Below are 20,358 nucleotides of genomic sequence, written 5' to 3'. Positions count from 1 at the left end.
TATCTCAAAGCTACGTGAATAATGTAAAAGCTGTGGTCAACCGATTATAATATCTTTTGAATTTGATTAATGTAAGTGTACGATCTCATGTCTAATTTTGGTTGTCCATCTTTTTTTGCCGATGAAAACAAAGCTAACAAAGAAAGAAGAAGAACCTATTAACGGCGAGCTCAATGTGTTAGCGCCCCTTACGTTAGGAGGGTGTACTGCAAGACGTTGCATTCTAACTGTGGGGAATGAAGCGCAGTACATTGAATTTCCGCTAGAGGGCGTTGTAGATGACACATAACCGTCGAACTGTTGGCGGTTAGCAGGCAGCTCAAAGCGGGACCCTTGAAAACAAAAACAGTTCAGTGTGTACACTACTACTGTCCGACTTTGGATGCTACTTCAGCTGTATATTTTATTTACTTAAGTATAAGTTTGTAGGTGTTCAGTTTTAAATGGTTTCGTCGAGATGGCGCTGTAAACTAACATTTAAGTAGCAATTACCTCTTTGTGACTGAACTCTTGAGGCAAACCAGACTGGACCAAAATGCCTCCCAAGAAGCAGCAGCTGAAGCAGACAGCAGCCAACGTGTCCAGCTCCTTGGACCTGGAGTCTGAGGACATCAGTCTGGAGACAACCGTCCCGACCACCGAGGACGTGTCCTCGTCCGACGAGCAGCGCGATGCCTCCCAGAAGGCGACCCGTCAGCTGATCGAGAGGAAGGAGCTGCTGCACACCGTCCAGCTGCTAAAAATCGAGCTGTCACAAAAGAATCTCATCATAGACAACCTGAAGGCTGATTATATGTCAAAGGTATTTGAAGGGGGGGTGCTTCACGGTCTAAACCTGAGAGAGATGGACTGTGTTGATGTTGTTTTGTTTATATTGTGCTGACGTGTTAAGAAAATGAATTGAAATGGTACAACTTCATACCAACAAAGTGATTCCTCAACATGACTGAAGAACCCACCACATCCAGAGAAAAACATCAACATAATCAGAAAGCCCGGACTGTTATGTTATACTTTTAAAAGATTACACAAAAATTTAGATCCTTGAAAGCCAAATAGTGAAGTTTTTAGTATCTGTCTTTTGTTTCTGTACGTGTGTCTGTCAGTATGATCTCTGTTCTGTTTCAGACTGACGAACTGGAGGAGAAACTCAATGACGCCCTGCATCAGAAACAAGTGTTGTCCTTAAGACTGGACAGTCAGCTCAAACTTGCTCAGGAGGACAACAGGTGAGAAAGAATGACTGTATGCAGCTGAAAACCCTCCAAACAGGACTGAAAGTGATTTAACTTTGTTTACCTTACAGGCTGCGCTATAGTTTGTTTTGAGCTTCGTCCCTTTGCTGTAGTTTTAAAACCCTGAAGGCTTGAAATTAAGGAAACTTAAAAGAAATCTATCATCTTAAAATGCTTGCTTTATTCAATTGTGTCAGTTTTGCTCAGCTTTTAAAACAAATCCTAAACTGTAGGAAACAGCAGGCTCTGCGTAAGCAGGAGGTGGAGGCCATCCTTCTCAGGCAGCAGCAGCTGGAGGAGACTAACCGACAGCTCTGCGAGAGGTCCGGAGAGCTGCGGCGCTCTCTCAGGGATCTGGACATCTCCCAGGACAGGTACCAGGAGCTCCGCGGCATCCCGGACGATAAGGTGTCCATACAGGAATACGTAGCTGTAAGTACGTCGGAGCGTTCCTGTAACCGCACCTCCCTGCTGACGGGCAAGAGAGTGAAGGTGTTCACGCTCCTGACGCCGTCGAATGTGACTTTCTCCGTTGTGTTCCGCGTCTAGATGCGCTTCTATGAGGCCGTGACTCCCCTGCGAACTCAAGTGACTCAACTCAGTGAGCAGAGAAGCTGTCTGACCGAGGAGCTGGACTTACACAGATCCAAGATGAAGGCTTTGATGGAGGTACAGCACACAAACACACGCTCCTACCACACCTCAGTGTTACCCTCCTTCTCATATCAAGGAGATTTTTAAATCACATTATGAGCTTCTAGTGCCCAAATACTGGCCAGATGGATTGTATTTTTTAATTTAAACAAACAAGCACAAACCCTCTTTTTAAACAAAGTCAGACATTTTAAAAGCCAAAACATTGAGAACAAAGAGAGAAGACACTTGCTTATTTTAAAGCCACGTGTAGAGCTGGGATGCAGGCGGGTGATTTAAGCCGTTAAAAACACGTCTACTGACGTCATGTTTAAAAGAAGCTGGGGATTTACAAAAAAGCTACGCAGTCAGCTGAAATCTGTGTTCATAAATGACACAATGATGAGATAACGACGCAAAATAGAGGCAAAAAATAAAGCCAGGCAACTTGTGTAAGAGTCTCAAGAACATTTCGAAGACTTAGTCAGTATTCTTTAAATACCTTAGAATAGGGACTCTAGGTATTTTTCATGTTTTTCAAAGGATCTCCTTCTTTACACCCATTTCTGAACATATTATGATCACACACTCGATTAAAAAATATACATATTTATAACAATATTACTGCTTTAATGCATTTATTTATTCCAAACGTTTGGAGTTAGCATTATTAACAACAGAAGGACGCTGGAACTTTAGATTTCCCGCTTTCAGAGTCTGCAGAAACTGTATAACATTTGGAAAAAACAGGAAGTAGCTTGTCAGACCTTTTTTTTTCGATAGCCACCCTAAACGATTGCTTTTGTTGAGATGTTGCAGATTTTTTTATTTATTTATTTTTTTGCGTCGCATTAATATTATCCTCTGAGTGACTAACGGGATCCACACAGAGCTACGAGGAGGAGCGGCGCCTCCGCTCAGAGCTGGAGCTGAGGAGCCAGAGACTGACCTTGGAGCTGGCCGACACCAAACAACTGATCCAAGAGGGGGACTATCGCCGAGACAACTACCCCAACGTCAAACGGTGTGTGTGTGTGTGAGACAAGAACACACTTCAAACCATAAATTACTAAAAAGCTCCACAAAGGCCCCTGACAGGAGATTTAAAAGCAAAATGCTGCTTATTTTTGTTTATTATTGATTAAAAAAAAACACATTTAGTCAGTAAAACCTTAAATTTTGAGAGATTAGGTTTTATTTGGAAATGCGTTGAAGCATCAGCATTGGGAAATTACACCTACATTAAAAAGAAGTATTTAAATCACAGCTACTAATCCAAATGTTGGTCACAACCAGGGGTGGAAATTAGCACCCGCCACCGGCCAAATGCGGGTACATATTTGAAGTGGCGGGTGAATTTGATCAACACACGCCACTGTGGCGGGTTGGTAATTTGAACAGAAAAGGTGTTATTTGTCCTCTTGACATATAGGGGGCAGCAATGTGCTTGAGTTGCTGCTGTCACGTCGAGCCGCGTTCCCCCATCAGATACGGTTCCCCCTGCGTCTCCGTAAATAATGACTTATCTATTAACAGAATTGTTTAGAGGGGCAAATATTTCTCATTAAAAAAACAAAAAACATTCTTTTAAAAATAAAATGTGCTAATAATATCATAATACAGAGGAATAAACACAGGTAAGGACTTTTTGGTAAATTATTTTTGTCCCATGTTTTAGAGGGGGAACCGATTATTTCAGACGGCTGAAATATTTGGTTCCCTCTGGTAACTTTTGCAAAAAAAGAACAAATGTCTCCAAATTCACAGGACTTGTTGTCCATGATGAGAGGAATAAACCCAGTTAAGGACTTTTTGGTAAATTATTTTTGTCCCATGTTTTAGAGGGGGAACCGATTATTTCAGACGGCTGAAATATTTGGTTCCCTCTGGTAACTTTTGCAAAAAAAGAACAAATGTCTCCAAATTCACAGGACTTGTTGTCCATGATGAGAGGAATAGTTATTTCCATGCAGTGTCCAGAAAGAGGTGTTGTTCAGCTTGTAGGGCACCACAACTGCTTCCACCCACCTCCATCATCAACATCAAATTACTTTTTGTCACAACAAAAAATAGTGGCTGGTAAAATATTTGAGTGGCCGGAAAACCATTTTTTCCACCCCTGGTCACAACACACACAAATTAAATAGCTTAGATGCACAATAAAACTTAAAAATGGCACTTCTTCTTTTACATGAAGGAGTACATTTATTCAGCACGTGTTTTCCAGATGGTTTGTGTTATTTTAAGCATCACTTTCCCTGATTTCTTCATTAAATCATCAGCAGAAATGATGAAGTGGAGTTTTAGCTGGTGTTTAATGGCTGCATGTCTCTGCGCTTCACAGCGAGCGCGATAACTTCGAAGACGAGCTGAAGGACCTACGGAGGCGATTCGCCGCTGTCGACCTGGCCCATGCTGCCCTGACCAGAGAGAGAGACGCTCTCGGCAACGAGGTGCGATCGCACAAACGCTTCCACACACTCGGTGACGTCTTCGGCGAGCGCCGAAGCGCCCAGGCTCAGCTGTGACTTCCTCGCCCTGCAGGTGGCGACGTTGAAGCAGTCGGCGACCCTGCTGCAGAAGGACAAGGAGTACCTCCACAGGCAGAACCTGGAGCTCAGCGTTCGCTGTGCGCACGAAGAAGACCGCCTCGAGAGGCTGCAGGTCCCAAACAGTCCACCGGATGGCAGCTTTGTCTGCTAAGTGAGACGTTCAGAAGCAGGAGGTCGTAGCCCGGTTTGTTCCTAATACTTGTTCTTGTGGTCCAGGTACAATTAGAAGACAGCAAGAAGGCCCGGGAGGAGGCCTACGAAAAATATGTAGCATCCAGGTCAGAATCTGCGATTTCCACTCCAGACATCCACAGTTCATTTTTCCCGAGATCTAACTAACTAATGCCCGGCTTCCAACTCCAACAATCTGTCCCCACGTCTTTGCTTTTGTCCGTTTTCTGCCCTCTCTCTTCTGCAGAGACCACTATAAGCTGGAGTATGAGCACAAGTTGAGAGAGGAGCTGGAGAACATCAGGCTGAAAACCAGTCAGGAGATCGAGAACCTGCAGAGAACCTCCAGAGAGATGTATGAGAGGGAGAACAGGTATCAGACACTGCAAACTACTAATACTTCGTTTTATTCAAACTACAAGTTTACATCTGTGGGACTGAATACCTGATATGTTGATCTTCGCTGTGTATGAAAAGATAAATTGTCAAAGTTTCCTTCTGGTATTTGTAACGATCCAAAAAGAACTAATAACCTTGAAAACAATAAGCTGGTTTTGCATAAACCCCATTCTAGTATCGTTCAAATTGCTTCAAGGGTGAACGTTTTTTTTGTTTTGTTTTGTTTTGTTGTCCTGCTTCCTTTTAACCGTGCGTGTTTATTCAACCAGGAATTTACGCGAGGCGAGAGACAACGCCGTTCTGGAGAAAGACAGAGCTGCCGCCGCGGAGAGAGACGCTCAGTCCAGATACGACCAACTGCTGGAACAGTGAGTCTCACCTGGCAGGCGGTCGCGCATGTGAACAAGGCGCACGCGCAGAATACGGCGCTTTCAGTCAGTCGGAGGATTGAGCCGCTTTACTGCTAGAAAATTCAGGTTATGTTAGTTTTAATTTGTTATTTTGTGCAATTTTGTGCAACAAGTCAGGTTATTTTTCTAAAAAGCCACTTCAGATTCACTTAAAAACCTCTTTATTACCTTTGGCATTTTTAATATGATTCCTGGGAAAAAAAAAGCTTTGTCACCACAAAAATGCATTGTTGAGCACAGTAAACAACCTTTATTACATCTCCTCACAAGTCCTCTGCAGTCCCTGAACGCCATGCTGCGTAGGTTCTGTTCTGTCTCACAACGTTTGAGTCGTTTTGGTGTCAAAGCGACTCACGCACTGTTAAAGACGATAAGAGAGCGTCGGCTCTAAACCAGCTAAGAATTTGTCCTCCGCTGGAACCAGTTTTCCTGGCTGCCAACTTGTTTTCTGCGGAAACACGCGGAACTGGTTTAGGATTAGGCGCTCGTTGCAAGGAGGCTCTCGGACCGCCTCCGTCGACTGAACTGACCTTTTAAACGTGGCTCCAGATGACCCCTCGTAGCGCCCGTCACAGGCAAAACTGCTAAAAGCGAAAAGCACAATTAGAGGCTTAGCATTCCTTTTTAGGAATTAAATCGCCCGTCACTTTCAGCTGGAACCGTCTCGGGTTGAGAACGAACGGCGTTCTCGCCGTTTTGTTCAAACCTTGTAAACGACTTCCAGCTTTATCTCATGCGACAGAAAACATAAATGGAGATGACGATAACCTACGACCACATCCAATCGTAGCACAACATCTGTAAAGTCTGCTGAACGCTGACCCTTTTGTGTCGGCTGATATCGATTAGCTGTGGCCTCCATCTTGAGTTGGGTTGACTTCAGAAGTTATCCAGCTGCAGACGGTCGTCCAGCAAGTTGTTTTCTATGAATTTCATTCCAAGAAGCCCACTGGCTCATGGGATACGCTGCTCAAGGCGCAGACACATGCACGCAGACACGGGCAAAAACATTATCACCCCTTCTCCTTTGATGGTGGGCGATAAAAAGAACCTCGGCATTAATTATGAAAAGTTGCTTTTATTCACTGATTTAAAATAAACTTAATTCCAATTTTATTCACTGCCATAAATATATATATATATATATATATATGGAAAATTTTCCTACCAGCGAATGAGGTAGTGTTGTGTGTGTTTTTTTGTTTTTCCCCTCAAACGTAACGACATTTGAGAACTTATTTGACCCGGGAGGAAAAATTCCAACGACAACTGCCGCAATTAAAAGCAGCATACCTCCTTTATACGACATAAACAGACTGCACCTGAAGGCAACTGAGGCCAACTTCACATTCGGCCACGTCGTCACACCCAAGCACCTGATGGTGGCTGATGGAGTAACATGTCGTCAGGGTGGCTCAATCCAAACAAGTGCGATTGATTCCGAGTTTCCCTAAAAGAAACGGTTCCCGGGCCAACGCCGATGTGTGTGTGTGTGTGAGCCTGCTGGAGGCTGTCACTGGTGAATGTTGTGGGCGCGGCCGGCTCGGGGTTCCTGTGTCTTCCTAAAGATCAGATAAACACTTGGCTGCAGCTCCGGGGACCGGGCGGGCGCGCAGGAGCCTGAGTTTCCTGAAGCCCTGATTAATGCCAGGAAAGTTCGTCTGCCGTCACGAGCGTCTGACCTTTCAGCCACGGCTGAGCGCAAACCAAGAAAAGAGCTGCTTCTCTAAGTGGCTAATGTTTTTTTTTTTAAATAGCTGATTTGATTTATTTGTTTATTTTTGGCTGCCATTGTAGAGGTATTTGAAGGTAATGTTTCTTTGCGTCAGTTACTCCCGCAGGCAACAATTTTCATGCCAGTGTAGCTTCAAAAGGTGCCTCTGGGTCGCGGCCTTCCAGGACTTCTTTTAAGTCTGCAACAAACTCACACAGAAGCACAAAAAAAAAATATATATATATATATATATATATATATATATATATATATATATATATATATTATAAACCTACTGCCGAATGGCAAAGACGTACAATAATGTTTTTTGCCCGTCTCAGTGTGCGTGTTCACGTGTCTGTTTGTTAGCAAAATATCTCATGAACCACTTGACAGATTTCAATGAAACTTTCAGGGACTAATCACTGAATGCACAACTGTCACTGACTAACATCTGGAGCCACCCAATTGAAGATGGCCGCCAGGGTTACATAATATTAAGAGACACAAAAAGCCGTAGCTCTGTGAGTTTTACAGATGTTGACCTACAGTTAGGTGTGGTAGTTGCTGAGAGTCATTTCTAATACATACTCTGAGCGTGACATCCCCACCATGAGATACTTATAACGTTATTTTTAGTGTTTGACCAAAACTGCATCAACGATCATTTCTCAGCATAAGGTGGACATAGTCCATAACTCTGGCATGGAAGGAATGCTAAAATTTTCATTTAAACTTGTATTTTATTCCTGATCACACAAGTCACTCACCTTTCTGATTTTATGCTGTACTTGTGGTACACTTATGTTACATATATATAAAATTTGTGTTAAAATGAACAAACTCTGAGTTTCGATTGGCGATCTAGAAACAGGCATGTTTGATTAAAATTAAGCACCGCATGAAATACTTTAGATCGTCTTGGTATTTGTTGTTTTCCTTATATTTGACATTTTTTTGAGGGCGGTCCAGAAGCACAGATATGCAGCAGGAGCAGCAGCAGCAGCAGTAGCAGTAGTCGTAGCGTTCCTGTCCTGGGTTACCGCTACATACCAGTCATTTGTCCAAATCCAAACTACCAGCTGTTGGCGTTTCCACACACACACACACACACACATTTCACTCTCTCTGGCGCGATCGCATTCCTTCTCTGCATCGCATCGCGAGCCAGCAACGACAGATGCTAGCCTCGAGCCCTTAACCCCTAACCCTGCGCATGCCTCTATTTTTGGGGCGAAGAACGAGGAGGACGAGCTCGAAATGGCGTCAGATGATTGAGGCGCCGAGGGCCAGCTTGAATCTCCCTGCTCTTTTTTTTTTTTTCCCCCCAAATACAAACTAACAGACCGTTTACTGTCATCAAATCATCTAAAAGATAAAGTGTTTTCACTTTCATCTGTAAAGCAAACTAAAAGTAACTGTGACAAATTGCCTCGAGCACAAGTATCGCTGCAGCTTTTGCCATTAATTGTGACATTTAAAATGACAAGGAAACAACACGACGGATGACACGCCTCTAAAACAAACAAAAAAGAAAAGAATCTAGATCTTTTTTTCCTTCTTTTTTATTAAAAAAAATGGCTTCTTTGCTTATAGATGGCAGCTGCCATTTATAAAAGAAGGAATAAAATGTCAACCATGTGTACATGTCTGTCCCTGTGAGCACATAGCTCAAGCCTGCTCACTGTAGGTGATGAAATCTTATCAGGTCAGCTGTAATCGAGAGTTATTAATATTATCCAACCATCCACCATGGCTTGATAGCATTTGGGGCTGCGTGCTTCAGAGCAACCACTGAGCTTTAAAATCGTGGCGCTTTTATATCCGCTACAGAACGGTTTGGTTTTAAAGTCAGTTTTACGTCAACTTAAGGTTTAGCTGTGTGAATTTCGATTCAGCATTCAGCTTCTGCATATTTTGTCATTTTAGCTGTTCACATATCAAAACGTTCATCTCATTCAGGAGATGGGCGCTGTGACATTTGGCTTCTGTAACTTTTATACTTTTCAAAATGTTAAACTGCTTTTTATTACTTTTAGCTTTTAGCTACAGTTCTGTGACTTTTAGCTTTTAGCTACAGTTCTGCTACTTTTAGCTTTTAGCTACAGTTCTGCAACTTTTAGCTTTTAGCTACAGTTCTGTTACTTTTAGCTTTTTGCTACAGTTCTGCTACTCTTAGCTTTTAGCTACAGTTCTGCTACTTTGAGCTTTTAGCTACAGTTATGCTGCTTTTAGCTAGCCTTGGGATATTTATCTGTTAGCTAACCTTCTGGTAATTTTTAGCTGTTAGCTAGCCTTTTGATACTTCCAGCTACCCTTCTAACTATAGTGTTTTGCTCCTTTTAGCTTTTAGCTGGTGTTCTGCTTCTTTTAGCTTAACCAATGCTGTTTCAGCTCTTCAGTAATCTTCAAATCATTCAGGACTCATCATTCAAACACATTTTATTCTAAAACGCTGTATCTCTAATTTATAACTCTTCTCTTCAGATTGTAGTTTTTTGTCATTTAAATAACGTTCCAACCTAAAGTATAGTTTAAATGTAGCCGAATAAAAGACAGACAAAATGAGAAATGTTTCCTATTTGTTAAATAAAATATGTAGAGTTTATTCGACTAATGAATGACTTCTGGAAAAACATGACTTTTTAAAAATATTTATAATATAAAATCAATAAAGGAATGTAAATACAAGAAAGCAGCATCATTTCAGCTGCTTATTTATTGCCTTTGCATCTTGTGATAAAGCGAGGTGAAGGATGTGTTCTTACTTTTTTTATTTATTTTTTTAAATAAATTTACTAAATGGTTGAACAGAAACTTTCTGTTCCTGCCAAGTAGAATCAGGAAAGATAAAACGAGGTTAAGCACTGCTTCGGGCGATGTTGAGAAATGCTGAAATAATTTAGGACTTGGCTTTCCCTCTTGGAGATCTGATGCCGTTCGTTTTCAAGTTGCCAAACTGTTAAATGCCCGTTCAGGTCTTCTCGTAAACTGAATACTGCGCAAAGCACACAAGATAATCAAAATTTTACACCCATTTCTAGTCTTATTTATCACCTTTTTGATGCCAATCTATTTTACGTAAAGGTTTTTTTTTTTTTTTGCTCAGACAAAACCTGATGATTGAGTTAGCCTTCTGTATGAGATGCACCCCACACTTTTTTTTTTTTTTTTAAACATTGATAAATATTTTGTTTGCACAAATTGATTTCACTTTTTCGGTCAGCCCCACTTCCAGTTGCGTCGTGGCGTGGGTGACTTCCTGCGCTCGCCTGTCCGTCCTCTCTCCTAGGTTTCGTCAGCTCCAGCTGGGCGCCGACAGCCGGGTCGCGGAGCTGTCCAACCAGGCCAAGCTGCGCTCCTTCGAAGCTGAGCGAGCTCAAATGCTCAAGGAGGAGACGGCGAAGGCTCTGGGCCAGTGCCAGCTCGAGTGCGAGAAACAACAGAAGAAACTGGAGGTACTCGGACAACAAACACAACAACCCAGAAGTGTGTCGCTCTGTTTGAGCTGGCATCAACACCTAGCTTTATGCTGCTTTTCTTTGCTTTTTATTACTATTTTTTTTATTTATTTCTCAGCATCTGATCCAAGTAAACAAATAAAAGCTGCTTCAGTGCAGCTGAGCAGCAGCTTCTGCCCGCTGTCTGACAATGCCATCGTATTTTCATCGTCTCCCGAGAGAAACCAACGGCTCACTTGAAGACATGAGAGGACAGCTCTCAGTAACTATATTTAAACCCAGCGTTACGATGCGTCCTTCCACGTGGTTCCCTTGATGTGCAAATAAACACGCAGCCGAGCAACAAACAGGACGTCAGCAGGTCGGCTGAGGTTTTTTTTTTTTTTGTAAAAATCATAAATCCACTGAGTGACTTGAGTTATATCGCTGCTCAGACATGAACATGTTTCAGGTTCGCCTGAGTGACACATTTATTGCGCTTTTTATTAACCGTCTAAATGCGCAGGCTTTCTGAGATGACAGCCGAGCTGTTGCTGTTCGGTTCGTTGTTTGATAATGTTTTTTTACAGCGTCGGGCAAAAACACAAAATGACTATTTCTGCCTGACGTCATCCGAACGTCGTTTCGCTCTGATTTTCGCTGTCCGGGATATCATCCGGAAAATAATCAGTCAAATTGTATCACCTAAAACTGTTCACAGCAGGTTATGTGTTCATTGGTCGTTGTTAATGCAGAAATAAACAGAGAAGAAAATTCTTCTTTTTTCTTTTTTTTTAATTATTTTTGTCCTCTGAGTTTGGATGGATTTTTCCAAAATGCTTCTTTTTTTTCATAATGATATTTCAAGGAAAATCTCTCTGCAAGCATCTCATTAAGTAATAAAACAATATATTTAGCATTTTTACCATGCCTTGGTTTCATTTGGAGGAGAGTGTTTTACATTGGGGAGCTTTTGGAGCATTTTTTTTTCTCCTTTTTTATTTTCACATACATTTTTTCCCAGTAAATTAGTGTTTTTTTAAGTGGAATAATAAAAATAAAAAAATAATCATCTTCTAATTTAGAAATTGCACATTAAATTATAATAAATACATACAGAAATGATCTAAAACAAAATGCTGCAACAATCTTTTCCACCATTCATGAATTCACTCCACGGTTTAACTGTTTGTTTGTTTTTTTCTCCTCTTCTTTCTTTCGTCACCCAGCTCCTCACTCAGGAGTTTTACAGGCTGCAGACGTCATCCGAGAAGCGGGCGGCCGAGCTTCAGGCTCAGAATGCCGAGTGGGCATCTCGTCTGGAGACGTATGAGAAGCTCGAGCAGGAGTTGGACCAGGTCACCATGCAGGCAGCCGAAAGTAAGAGCACAGAATTAGCTCCATGGGGGGGGGTGTCCCGTCATACTGTACTGAGCTGCTTGATTCACATAAAGAGGACAAGATCAGTCAGACGTTGGTGAAAATGTTCCTGCGTATTTCTGTTCTCTTTGCTTGTCTGTCCGTGGCCAGTTGAGGACGAGGAGGAGGCAGAGAGAGTTCTGTTCTCATACGGCTACGGAGCAAATGTCCCTACAACGGCCAAGCGGAGACTGAAACAGAGGTAGCGTACGGCGCCGAAAACGTTTCACAAACTGCGCTGCTTCCTGTTAAAAAGCTTCCTTTTCAACCACTTAAAAGATCTTCAAATTCAGTTTAAAAACCTGCACCTTTCATTTCTTTGTTCTTTTTCACCTCCTTTATTAGCGACGCAAGCATTTTGATTATTTCCTGGTGGATTTAGGCAGAAATATGCCCACTGATTTTGCATGGAAGGCTCTTTTTTGTTGTTTTTTATACACAAGACACCTTTTAAGCATCTCCTAAAAACCCGTGTGCATTGCTGTCACCTTTCGTTCTCTTTTGACCTTTCCAGAAGCATTCAGTCAATATTCCGCCCAGATTTTCCTTCAAAATTACAGTTATTATATAATTGCAGTTTGTGTTCTTGACAGATAAGAAGGTCCGCCATCCTTCCACGTAAAATAATTGTTTGGAAACGTGTTTGTGCAGCTGTGAACGCCAACTTATCCCACCGGTGCAGTGACATAAACTTTGGAAGAAATAACGTGGAAGCAGACGCATGTGCGATCTTGTCCATGTTGTCATGTTTTGGAAATTTCAACAACCCTGTCTGTTCGGTCGCTCCGCAGCGTTCACCTGGCCCGCAGGGTGCTGCAGCTCGAGAGGCAGAACACGGCGCTGAGGAGGGAGCTGGAGGGACACAAGTCGCAAGCGGGACAAATGTCTCAGGAGGTACACGCACCGGGCGGGCACACACACACACACAGCACCCAGGTGTGTGTGTCTGCATCTAGATGATCAGCATTTAGGGTCCAATTTCATGTATTATTAATTTTCATTAAAACAAGACAAGTCCACACATGCCGAACACACTTGTTTTCCCACCACCACCGCTCTCCCACAGTAATTCAGATTATAGCAGCTCCGCGGCTTCAAAGTCACGGTGATTTATTACGAGCAGCTTTAACCTCCAGCTCATGGAAGCATCCGTAAAGGGGAGCGAAACTCTGTGGTTTTACTTTCTTTGCACACCATTTGCCTGCTTCAATTAACACAACACTGCTGTGGTAAAGCGCTGCAGACACGGACAGACATTTACCCGCCAGGAAATGTATCCACTTCTTTGCCGTAGTTGTAGCATGTTGTTGTTTTTGTAAAATGTTTGTAGGTGGCTCCAGCTGTCTCATTGACACAATGCCTCCCTTAGTCTCGACGTGTGTTTGGCCATTTGCTAAAAAAAGGGCTCGCTGTAGACATTTTTGCACACTGAAGCAGCATCTCTTCATTGCCTGCTACTGAAGGCAAAGGAAGAGCGATAATGTTTTTGCTCAGGTCTCTGTGTGTGTGTGTGTGTGTTCCCCAGTCTGTACAGTTATCGAAATACCTCCTGACCCACTGAACAGATTTCAATGAAATTCTCAGAAAGGAAACGCTGCGTTGACAAATCTACAAATGGTTAACTTTTAGGAGTCAACCCGATTCAAGATGGCCGCCCACAGCAAAGCAGTCTTAGCCAACATAAAAAAGTGTGGCAGGAGCTGAGAGTCATTTCCAGCACGTGCACCAAGTGCTAACAGATCGTGCACGATCACAACACTGGGCTTAAAGCTGTTTTCCAGGTTTGACCATAACCTAATAACATTTCTCATCATGAGATGATTTTAGTCTGAAACGCTGGCATTAAAGGTGGCGGGCGATGTGCATTCCTTCAAGGAATGCTTGGCTTTTGATTCGGAATTTCCTCGGCTGTGGGAAGAATCAGACCTCAACGAGCGCAGGTGGCTCGATGTAAACACAGCTGAGGAGGTGCGCGTGCTCTCCTGCAGCGCGGGCTTTTGTTGTTGTTGTTGTTGCACACGGACGTGACAGAACTCCAGGTGAGGTGTCAATCAACAGCGAACCAGGATGCAGGCTATTTTTAGAATTTATAATATCACCGGTGTTTACTTGCAAACTGAATTTAATAAAGACAAAACTTTTATCTTTCTTTCTTTCATTCAGATAATATATCTATGAAAGCATTAGGAGGAGTCAAGTTTATGAGATTCCCTCAGTGTAATGTTTTGCTTTGCGTACCCCCAGTGTTCACTTTATTGTCAACATTATTTGCATTTATTGAAATACAAGAATGTTTGCTTTTTAACAGAATCCGCTCGCGTATTTACACAGCAAACTCGTTTCGAAACCAGCTGGCGGCCTGTTGGTTAGCAGTCATAATTGCAGAACCTAATTAAACCACACTTGGAAGACGAAGAAAGCTTGTGAAATTGATCCCCGGTTGTGGTACCCTTGTTTTGTTTTGTTTTTTTGTAATTGTTAAAAGATCAAAGAGCCTTAACAAGTCGTAGCACGACGGAGAGTATGAGACATCCCGAGCGAGTCGGAGAGCAGCAGGTCCTGCCACAGATGTTATGTCAGCCACAGATTATCCCGCTGTTGCATCAGTCTGCGATTACATAAAGGCATCCTAAATCTACCGAAGAACCGTGGGAAGTTCTCCAAGATCTTCGGAACAACCAGCCGGTCAGCCCAGAGCTTTGAGAAACTGCTGATTCAGGCTTAATTTTTTTAAAATTTGGTTCACTTTGTTCAAAGCTGAAACAAACAAAAAAGCTACCGATGTCATTTATTTGAAACGAATGCTTCCAAGTGTTTCTGCTTCTGCATTGAACTCGCTCACCTTGGCTCTCATCACTAAGATTCTGATGGGTTTTTTTAACCAGCCAGGACAATGACGGCTTGTTTGAGAGCATTAAGTTAGTCTTGGTACCTGTCACAGTTGTTGACTCGTTGGAAAAAAAGAATCAAAAACCGTGACTGAAGCGCTCTTCGCTTTACAAACAATCCACCCCGCCAGTCATTGAGCTTTTGTTGTGTTTGGCACATCGTGTGCACGTACAGTACGTACAGTTTAATTTTGGGTGTGTGCGGTTTTGTTTTGGTTTTTTTTTCCCTTTTGAGTGACTCTCCGGCGGCACATGTTGGCGGCACATGTTGGCGACTCGTGCGTCGGCATTTAAAGCCGCCCCAATGAGGGCTGAAACCGATGAGACTGGCGGCTTCGGCAGCCTCTCAGGCTCGCTCCTTCCTCCTCCGCCTGGTGAAAGTCTGAATGAGAGAGGTTGTGCAAGCCAGCAGGAAGGTGGCTGGGCAGAGCCGAGGACTAAGTAAGCCAGCCTTTCAACTGTCAGGCGTGATTGACTGGCGCTCGTCCCGAATACCTCATGATTCATCGGGTATGAAAGAAAAGAGTGAAAAATTGCATTCTCTTTTCACTGGAAGAAGCCAGGGTGTTAACCACCTAACCGCACACACAAACGCCCTGACTAACTCGCTGTTGTCCTCACCCCCCACCACCACCACCACCACCACCCACTTCTGCTCACTCACCAGCCAGCTGTAAAAGCGGTTTAATGTGTAACACCTGAACCTTATCCGTTTTGCTGATTTTAAGAATGACTGATACTATAGATGCTCTCAATAAATAAATTAATTCCAAGGATTCCTCGAAGGAACTTGTATTACCCACAGCCTTCATGAGTTTTAGACTAAATTAATTTTATGATGATGGAGTTGTAGCAGTTTTGGTCAAGCCTTGAAAATAAAATTGAGCTTAAACTCTCATGATGTTGCACAAGATGGCCTTTTGACGACCGGCAATAAAGATATGCATTAATAAAACCCTACCTTTTATTGCTCTTTATAATAAGATAAGAAACAAATATTTTTGGGTCTGTTATCATGGACGTTATTGACGGATAATTGAATATTTTCACTAAGTTACTGTAGAGCAGTGGTCTCCAATCCTGGTCCTGGAGGGCCACCATCCTGCAATAACACACCTGATCTGAATCAGTGGCTGATTAACAGGCTTCTGCAGAACACAAAGCAGTGATTTAACCACTGAATCAGGTGTGTTGGAGCAGGGAAACAAGTAAAACATGCAGGATGGTGGCCCTCGAGGACCAGGGTTGGAGACCACAGCTGTAGAGGATCATTCCCTAACGGTAACACCAGATCCTAATATCAGATTTGGTCGTTTTTCAACGTTTCGCGTGTGTCGTTCCGTAGCTATCCACGGCCAACCAACTGTTGCAGCAGACGCAGCAGCCTCACAGCTATCTGATCGAGACGGTGAAAGACAGAGACACACAGATCAGCAGGCTGAAGGAGCGTGTCTCCTCTCTCGAGGACGATGTCAGGTACACACCGTCTTGCTTGCCAGTTAATATAATCGGTTTAATATCTCACCATACATTTCTGTCCTTGGATGACTCTCTCTGTCTTATCCTTTTCCCTTCCTGTCATCGTCTGTCCTTCTCAATCTTTATTTTTTTTATGCCCAGTAACTGCCTGACAGCCTGGCACTGACCTAAATCTCCGGGTTTTTTTGCCCTCTTGACAAATATGCATACTGCAGGTTTTCTCTTGCTGCTCACTACCGCTGAGCGCTCACCTGGGGCAAGCAGCAGAGGAGGGGGAGATATATATATATATATATATATATATATATATATATATATATATATATTCTAAATGTTATCAAGCTTCTCAAGCCTTCTTACATCTGTCAGGAATATTGAAGTTTCCCTGTGGCTGTGCAGGACTATCTGTTACCAGCAGAGATGCAGCTCACAGGAGATTTGTCATTTTATGTTTGCTGAAGTTTCTCTGATAGAAAACGTTTAAATCTTCTTTTTTTTTTTTTTCTTCCCCAAATTCTTCAGTGAACCATAGTGAGAGTGTCTGTACTTTTATGATTGATTCAGTATAGTTTTACTTTAAAGTCTCCTGCTACAAGTCCTGGCTTGCTTTGCAGCCACAGGAAAGAATGTTTTTACATTTCTGTAGAGTGTTTTTTCTATTAATATTTAGGAAATTTATGAATGGTGTGTTTATAATTTGTGCAGCTGTTTATTTCTTTTTTTTTTTTTTTGACCACTAAATTGTGCGCTTCAGACTAACTCGTGTATGTTACTGTTACTTGTTTCCTTACTTACAGTCTGACACATAAATGGTATAAAAAAATCATTCCTACACTATCACCTATGACTCTACCCTTGTTTCACCCTGTCAAAAAAAAAATCAAATGTACTGTAATTATCGGTGCACACATCTGCTGCATAAAGAATGTTTTAAAGGATCCCATAAATCACTGAGCAGTAAATCACGGCCCCGAGCTTTCACAGAACTCTGTCCCACAGCAGCACATCGGGGAAGAATCTGCCGTAAACGTAATGGCTTCACGGTGTTTGTTCAAGGCCTGACGTTCGCCTCTCTTCCCGTGTCACCCCAGTTCTCTGAGGAAAGAGCGGAACGCTCTGCAACAGGTGAAAAACGACATGGCGGCCGACCTGGAGCGGCTTCTCAGCAACAGAGAGGTACAAGCGAGGGTGACGAATAAGTTTGTTCCTGTCCCACGTAATTATTTTCCCCTGCTGAATGTTTCCCTAATAACTTTGGGTTCCATCCCAACTATATCATCCCAAAAATACACAGATTGCTTGGTTTATTGGGCCATTATTTAAGAAATTCAATATATTTTATATTTTACCACATAAAAGTAAGAAAAAAACAAATTTTCTCCTTTATAAAGCTAAAACTAGCAAATGTTTGTGGGTCTTATTCCCTTTTATACAAATAAAATCTCATACTGCTCTAATTGCTAATCTAACAGCCAAGTGGGACTTTTTTTTTTACACTTCATTATTTTTATCATTCTTGATCATTTACTAGTAAGCTGTTTGATTTGGATTAATTTGCTCGTCTTGTCAAAGAATATCTACTAGCTGAGGGTGATGTTGCTGAATGTTTTCTCCACAGCCCCCAAACCTGGAAGTCTTTTAATATGATCTAAAACAAAACACTTGTTCTCACATTTGGGAACAATTCTTTGCCTTAAAAAAAAAAATGAAGAAAAAGGTTATGACTTTTAAGGTAGTTTGTTATCTGGTTTCTCTTTATCAGCTTATGGATAAGTTTGACTAATTGTTTCCTTATCGCTCCGGATACGTTCCATTTTTCCCATGTCGCAATGCTCTCCTTTTGAGATTGCGTGAGTAAATGTGTGTTAGAGCACACATCGGAGTGTGTCCCCAGCCCGGCCGCTTGCTTTGTGAGTATGTGCACAGTCATAGCCAGCTGTTCCCCTGCTTGGCTGTTTGGGATGCCATTAGGATGTGTATGTGAGTGCGTGTGTGTGACATGCCGGGGCTCGTGTCCTCAGATGTGCTAAATGGACCCGTGGACGGCCCGCAGTTGCCCCTCTGTCCCGCTGCTACCACCGCTGCAGACCCTTGAGCTGGTTGAACTTTACTGCGACCTGTCCCATACCAGATTCTTGAAAACGGACGTTTTGAAGCAAATATGATAAGAATTAAGATTAATTTATTAAATGTCTTTAGACAACAGTCCCTTTTGAACTCCACCAACACAATCTGACTCCCAGTCATTTTTTTATACTTTCCTATTTATTGTTTTACCTTCTGTCTTTCCATCTTTTTTTTTATATTTACAATAAAACGTGTGATTCACCAGGAGTTGGCGATGATGAAGCAGGTTCTAATCAGCATGCGGTCCAGACAGGGAGAGGCTCTGAACTCGTCCGAAACTAATAAAAGTGGGTCGCGGACCTCAGGAACAGGAAAGCAGCAGTCCAAACGTATCAACAGGACTGCAGAGGCCGAATCACCAAACAAGCCCAAACCAACTGTTTTTGTAAGTGTCGACCACACCCTCTTTTTATTTAATGAGTCACACCAACTGAACCTGCCAGGACAGAAGTTCACACAAAGGGAACAATAAATTAATAATCGCCTTTTTCTTGTCATCTAGATTCAGGTGAGCTTTTTACATAGCAGTCACACGAGACACCGTAGAACGTTTTAGCTCCAGTAGATGTGGACACCCCCTGCTGCCCTGAGCTTTCTCATTTCGCCGCCCTCTGTTTTTTTTTTGTTTTCAGACCAAAAAGGACGTTCCTGACTGGCACCAGAAGCTAAAGCAGAAACCGAAATGAGCATTTGCATCACCGCTGTGCTCACTTGGATCTTTAACAACTGTGCTTTTCTCATTGTATTTTAAACATGTGAATTACTCCTTGTTTTCCCACATCTGACAAACTTTTTAAATACTAAATTATGTTTTTAAAAAAGTGTCTTTGTCTGGGTGTTCTGTCTAAATTTCACTGAGAAGATAAATTCTGTTCATCCTGGTTTGAAGGCGGAGGTATTACTGTCGAAAGGGTACGCATTCCCTGCTAACTGTCTGCCCAAAAATCCCTTTTTCTTGCCAGTGGTCGGTTTTATTGGGTCTGTCTATCATTATTTCCTCATCTTTTTCTGGCGTACACACGGTGGTTGCTACAGACCAACAACACAGCAGAAACCTTAGACTTTGATTTGCACGAGCTGAAGCTCTTTGGCTTTAAATATAGACATAGTAGACATACCTTTATCATTTAAGTCCATGTTCTTATTGGTGTCGTATTAAACTCGGCCACATGGCCTCTGTAAAACAACCTTGTCTTTTTTTTTTTTTTTTTTTTATCTTCCTCTAATAAATTTATAAGCAAGTTCATGGTCAGATATTTCTCGGATTTCTTTTCATCTAGCTCGTCGCGTCAAAATGTTACGTTAATAAAAATTAAAATTCCAGACTCCCACATTACTATCAATATCGTTGTCATTTAAAATGGTCCATGTGGCGCCGAGGAAATGAACCACTGAAGTTCGAGGTTAGTTTTGAAAAAAAAATAAAGCAGCTGGAGTTTAACCAAATAGAGATGCAGACATAGGATTAAAAATATATATTTTACTTGGTACAAAATGTAGGATTTTTTTTGTATTCTCATTATTTTCAGTTCCAAATAAAGTTTTATTTAATGGAAATCGCTTACCAAATCAGTGGGAGCAGAAGTTCAAGCAGAGCCAAATATAAATTAAAGGCCTGGCGTTCCTCAAAAGAATGCATATCACCCACCGCCTTTCATGCCAGAGTTTTAGACTAACATCATCTTATGTTGAAAGCTGGTGGAGTTGTAGCTGTTTTGTTCCAACCTTCTAAATGTTATGCAATATCACAAGATGTCACAATCAGTTTGTGTTGTGAATAACTCTCAGCTACCACCACACCAAATTTGAAATTAATATATGTAAATTTGACTGAAAATATAGTGATTTTTGTGTTTTCTACCATTGATTGGCTGTGGAGACCATCTTGAAT

General features: G+C 42.1%; 1 protein-coding gene across 4 annotated transcripts; it reads left to right on the top strand.

The window, feature by feature from the left end:
* Positions 1–282: 282 nt before the first annotated feature.
* pibf1 (progesterone immunomodulatory binding factor 1) lies at positions 283–19,291 on the top strand. 4 transcript variants are annotated; one of them, XM_017432577.3, is made up of 18 exons: positions 287–802; positions 1,129–1,229; positions 1,469–1,667; positions 1,785–1,904; positions 2,759–2,892; positions 4,213–4,321; positions 4,413–4,532; positions 4,637–4,698; positions 4,839–4,964; positions 5,260–5,358; positions 10,341–10,572; positions 11,784–11,934; positions 12,085–12,175; positions 12,765–12,867; positions 16,207–16,337; positions 17,432–17,516; positions 18,673–18,852; positions 19,100–19,291. In XM_017432577.3, exons 1-18 carry the CDS (start codon positions 536–538, stop codon positions 19,151–19,153), a joined length of 2,364 nt encoding a protein of 787 aa, XP_017288066.1. In that variant the 5' UTR covers positions 287–535; the 3' UTR covers positions 19,154–19,291. The 4 variants fall into 4 exon arrangements, with proteins under 4 accessions (XP_037829510.1, XP_024864540.1, XP_017288066.1 ...); XM_017432586.3 differs by having other exon boundaries at positions 288–802; positions 10,407–10,572; XM_037973582.1 differs by lacking the exons at positions 18,673–18,852; positions 19,100–19,291 and having other exon boundaries at positions 283–802; positions 17,343–17,477.
* The last annotated feature ends 1,067 nt before the right edge of the window (positions 19,292–20,358 follow it).

Source organism: Kryptolebias marmoratus, linkage group LG22 (assembly GCF_001649575.2).
Source record: "Kryptolebias marmoratus isolate JLee-2015 linkage group LG22, ASM164957v2, whole genome shotgun sequence".
In the NCBI taxonomy this organism is placed as follows: Eukaryota; Metazoa; Chordata; class Actinopteri; order Cyprinodontiformes; family Rivulidae; genus Kryptolebias; species Kryptolebias marmoratus.
This window is presented reverse-complemented; position numbering and strand designations above follow the sequence as displayed.

Bases quoted from the DNA above. Each gene is read 5' to 3' on its own strand.
- pibf1 (XM_017432577.3), top strand. From the start codon at position 536: ATGCCTCCCAAGAAGCAGCAGCTGAAGCAGACAGCAGCCAACGTGTCC. The intron at 4,322-4,412 runs GTGCGATCGCAC...CTCGCCCTGCAG, and splicing joins GAGACGCTCTCGGCAACGAG to GTGGCGACGTTGAAGCAGTC. The intron at 16,338-17,431 runs GTACACACCGTC...GTGTCACCCCAG, and splicing joins TCTCTCGAGGACGATGTCAG to TTCTCTGAGGAAAGAGCGGA.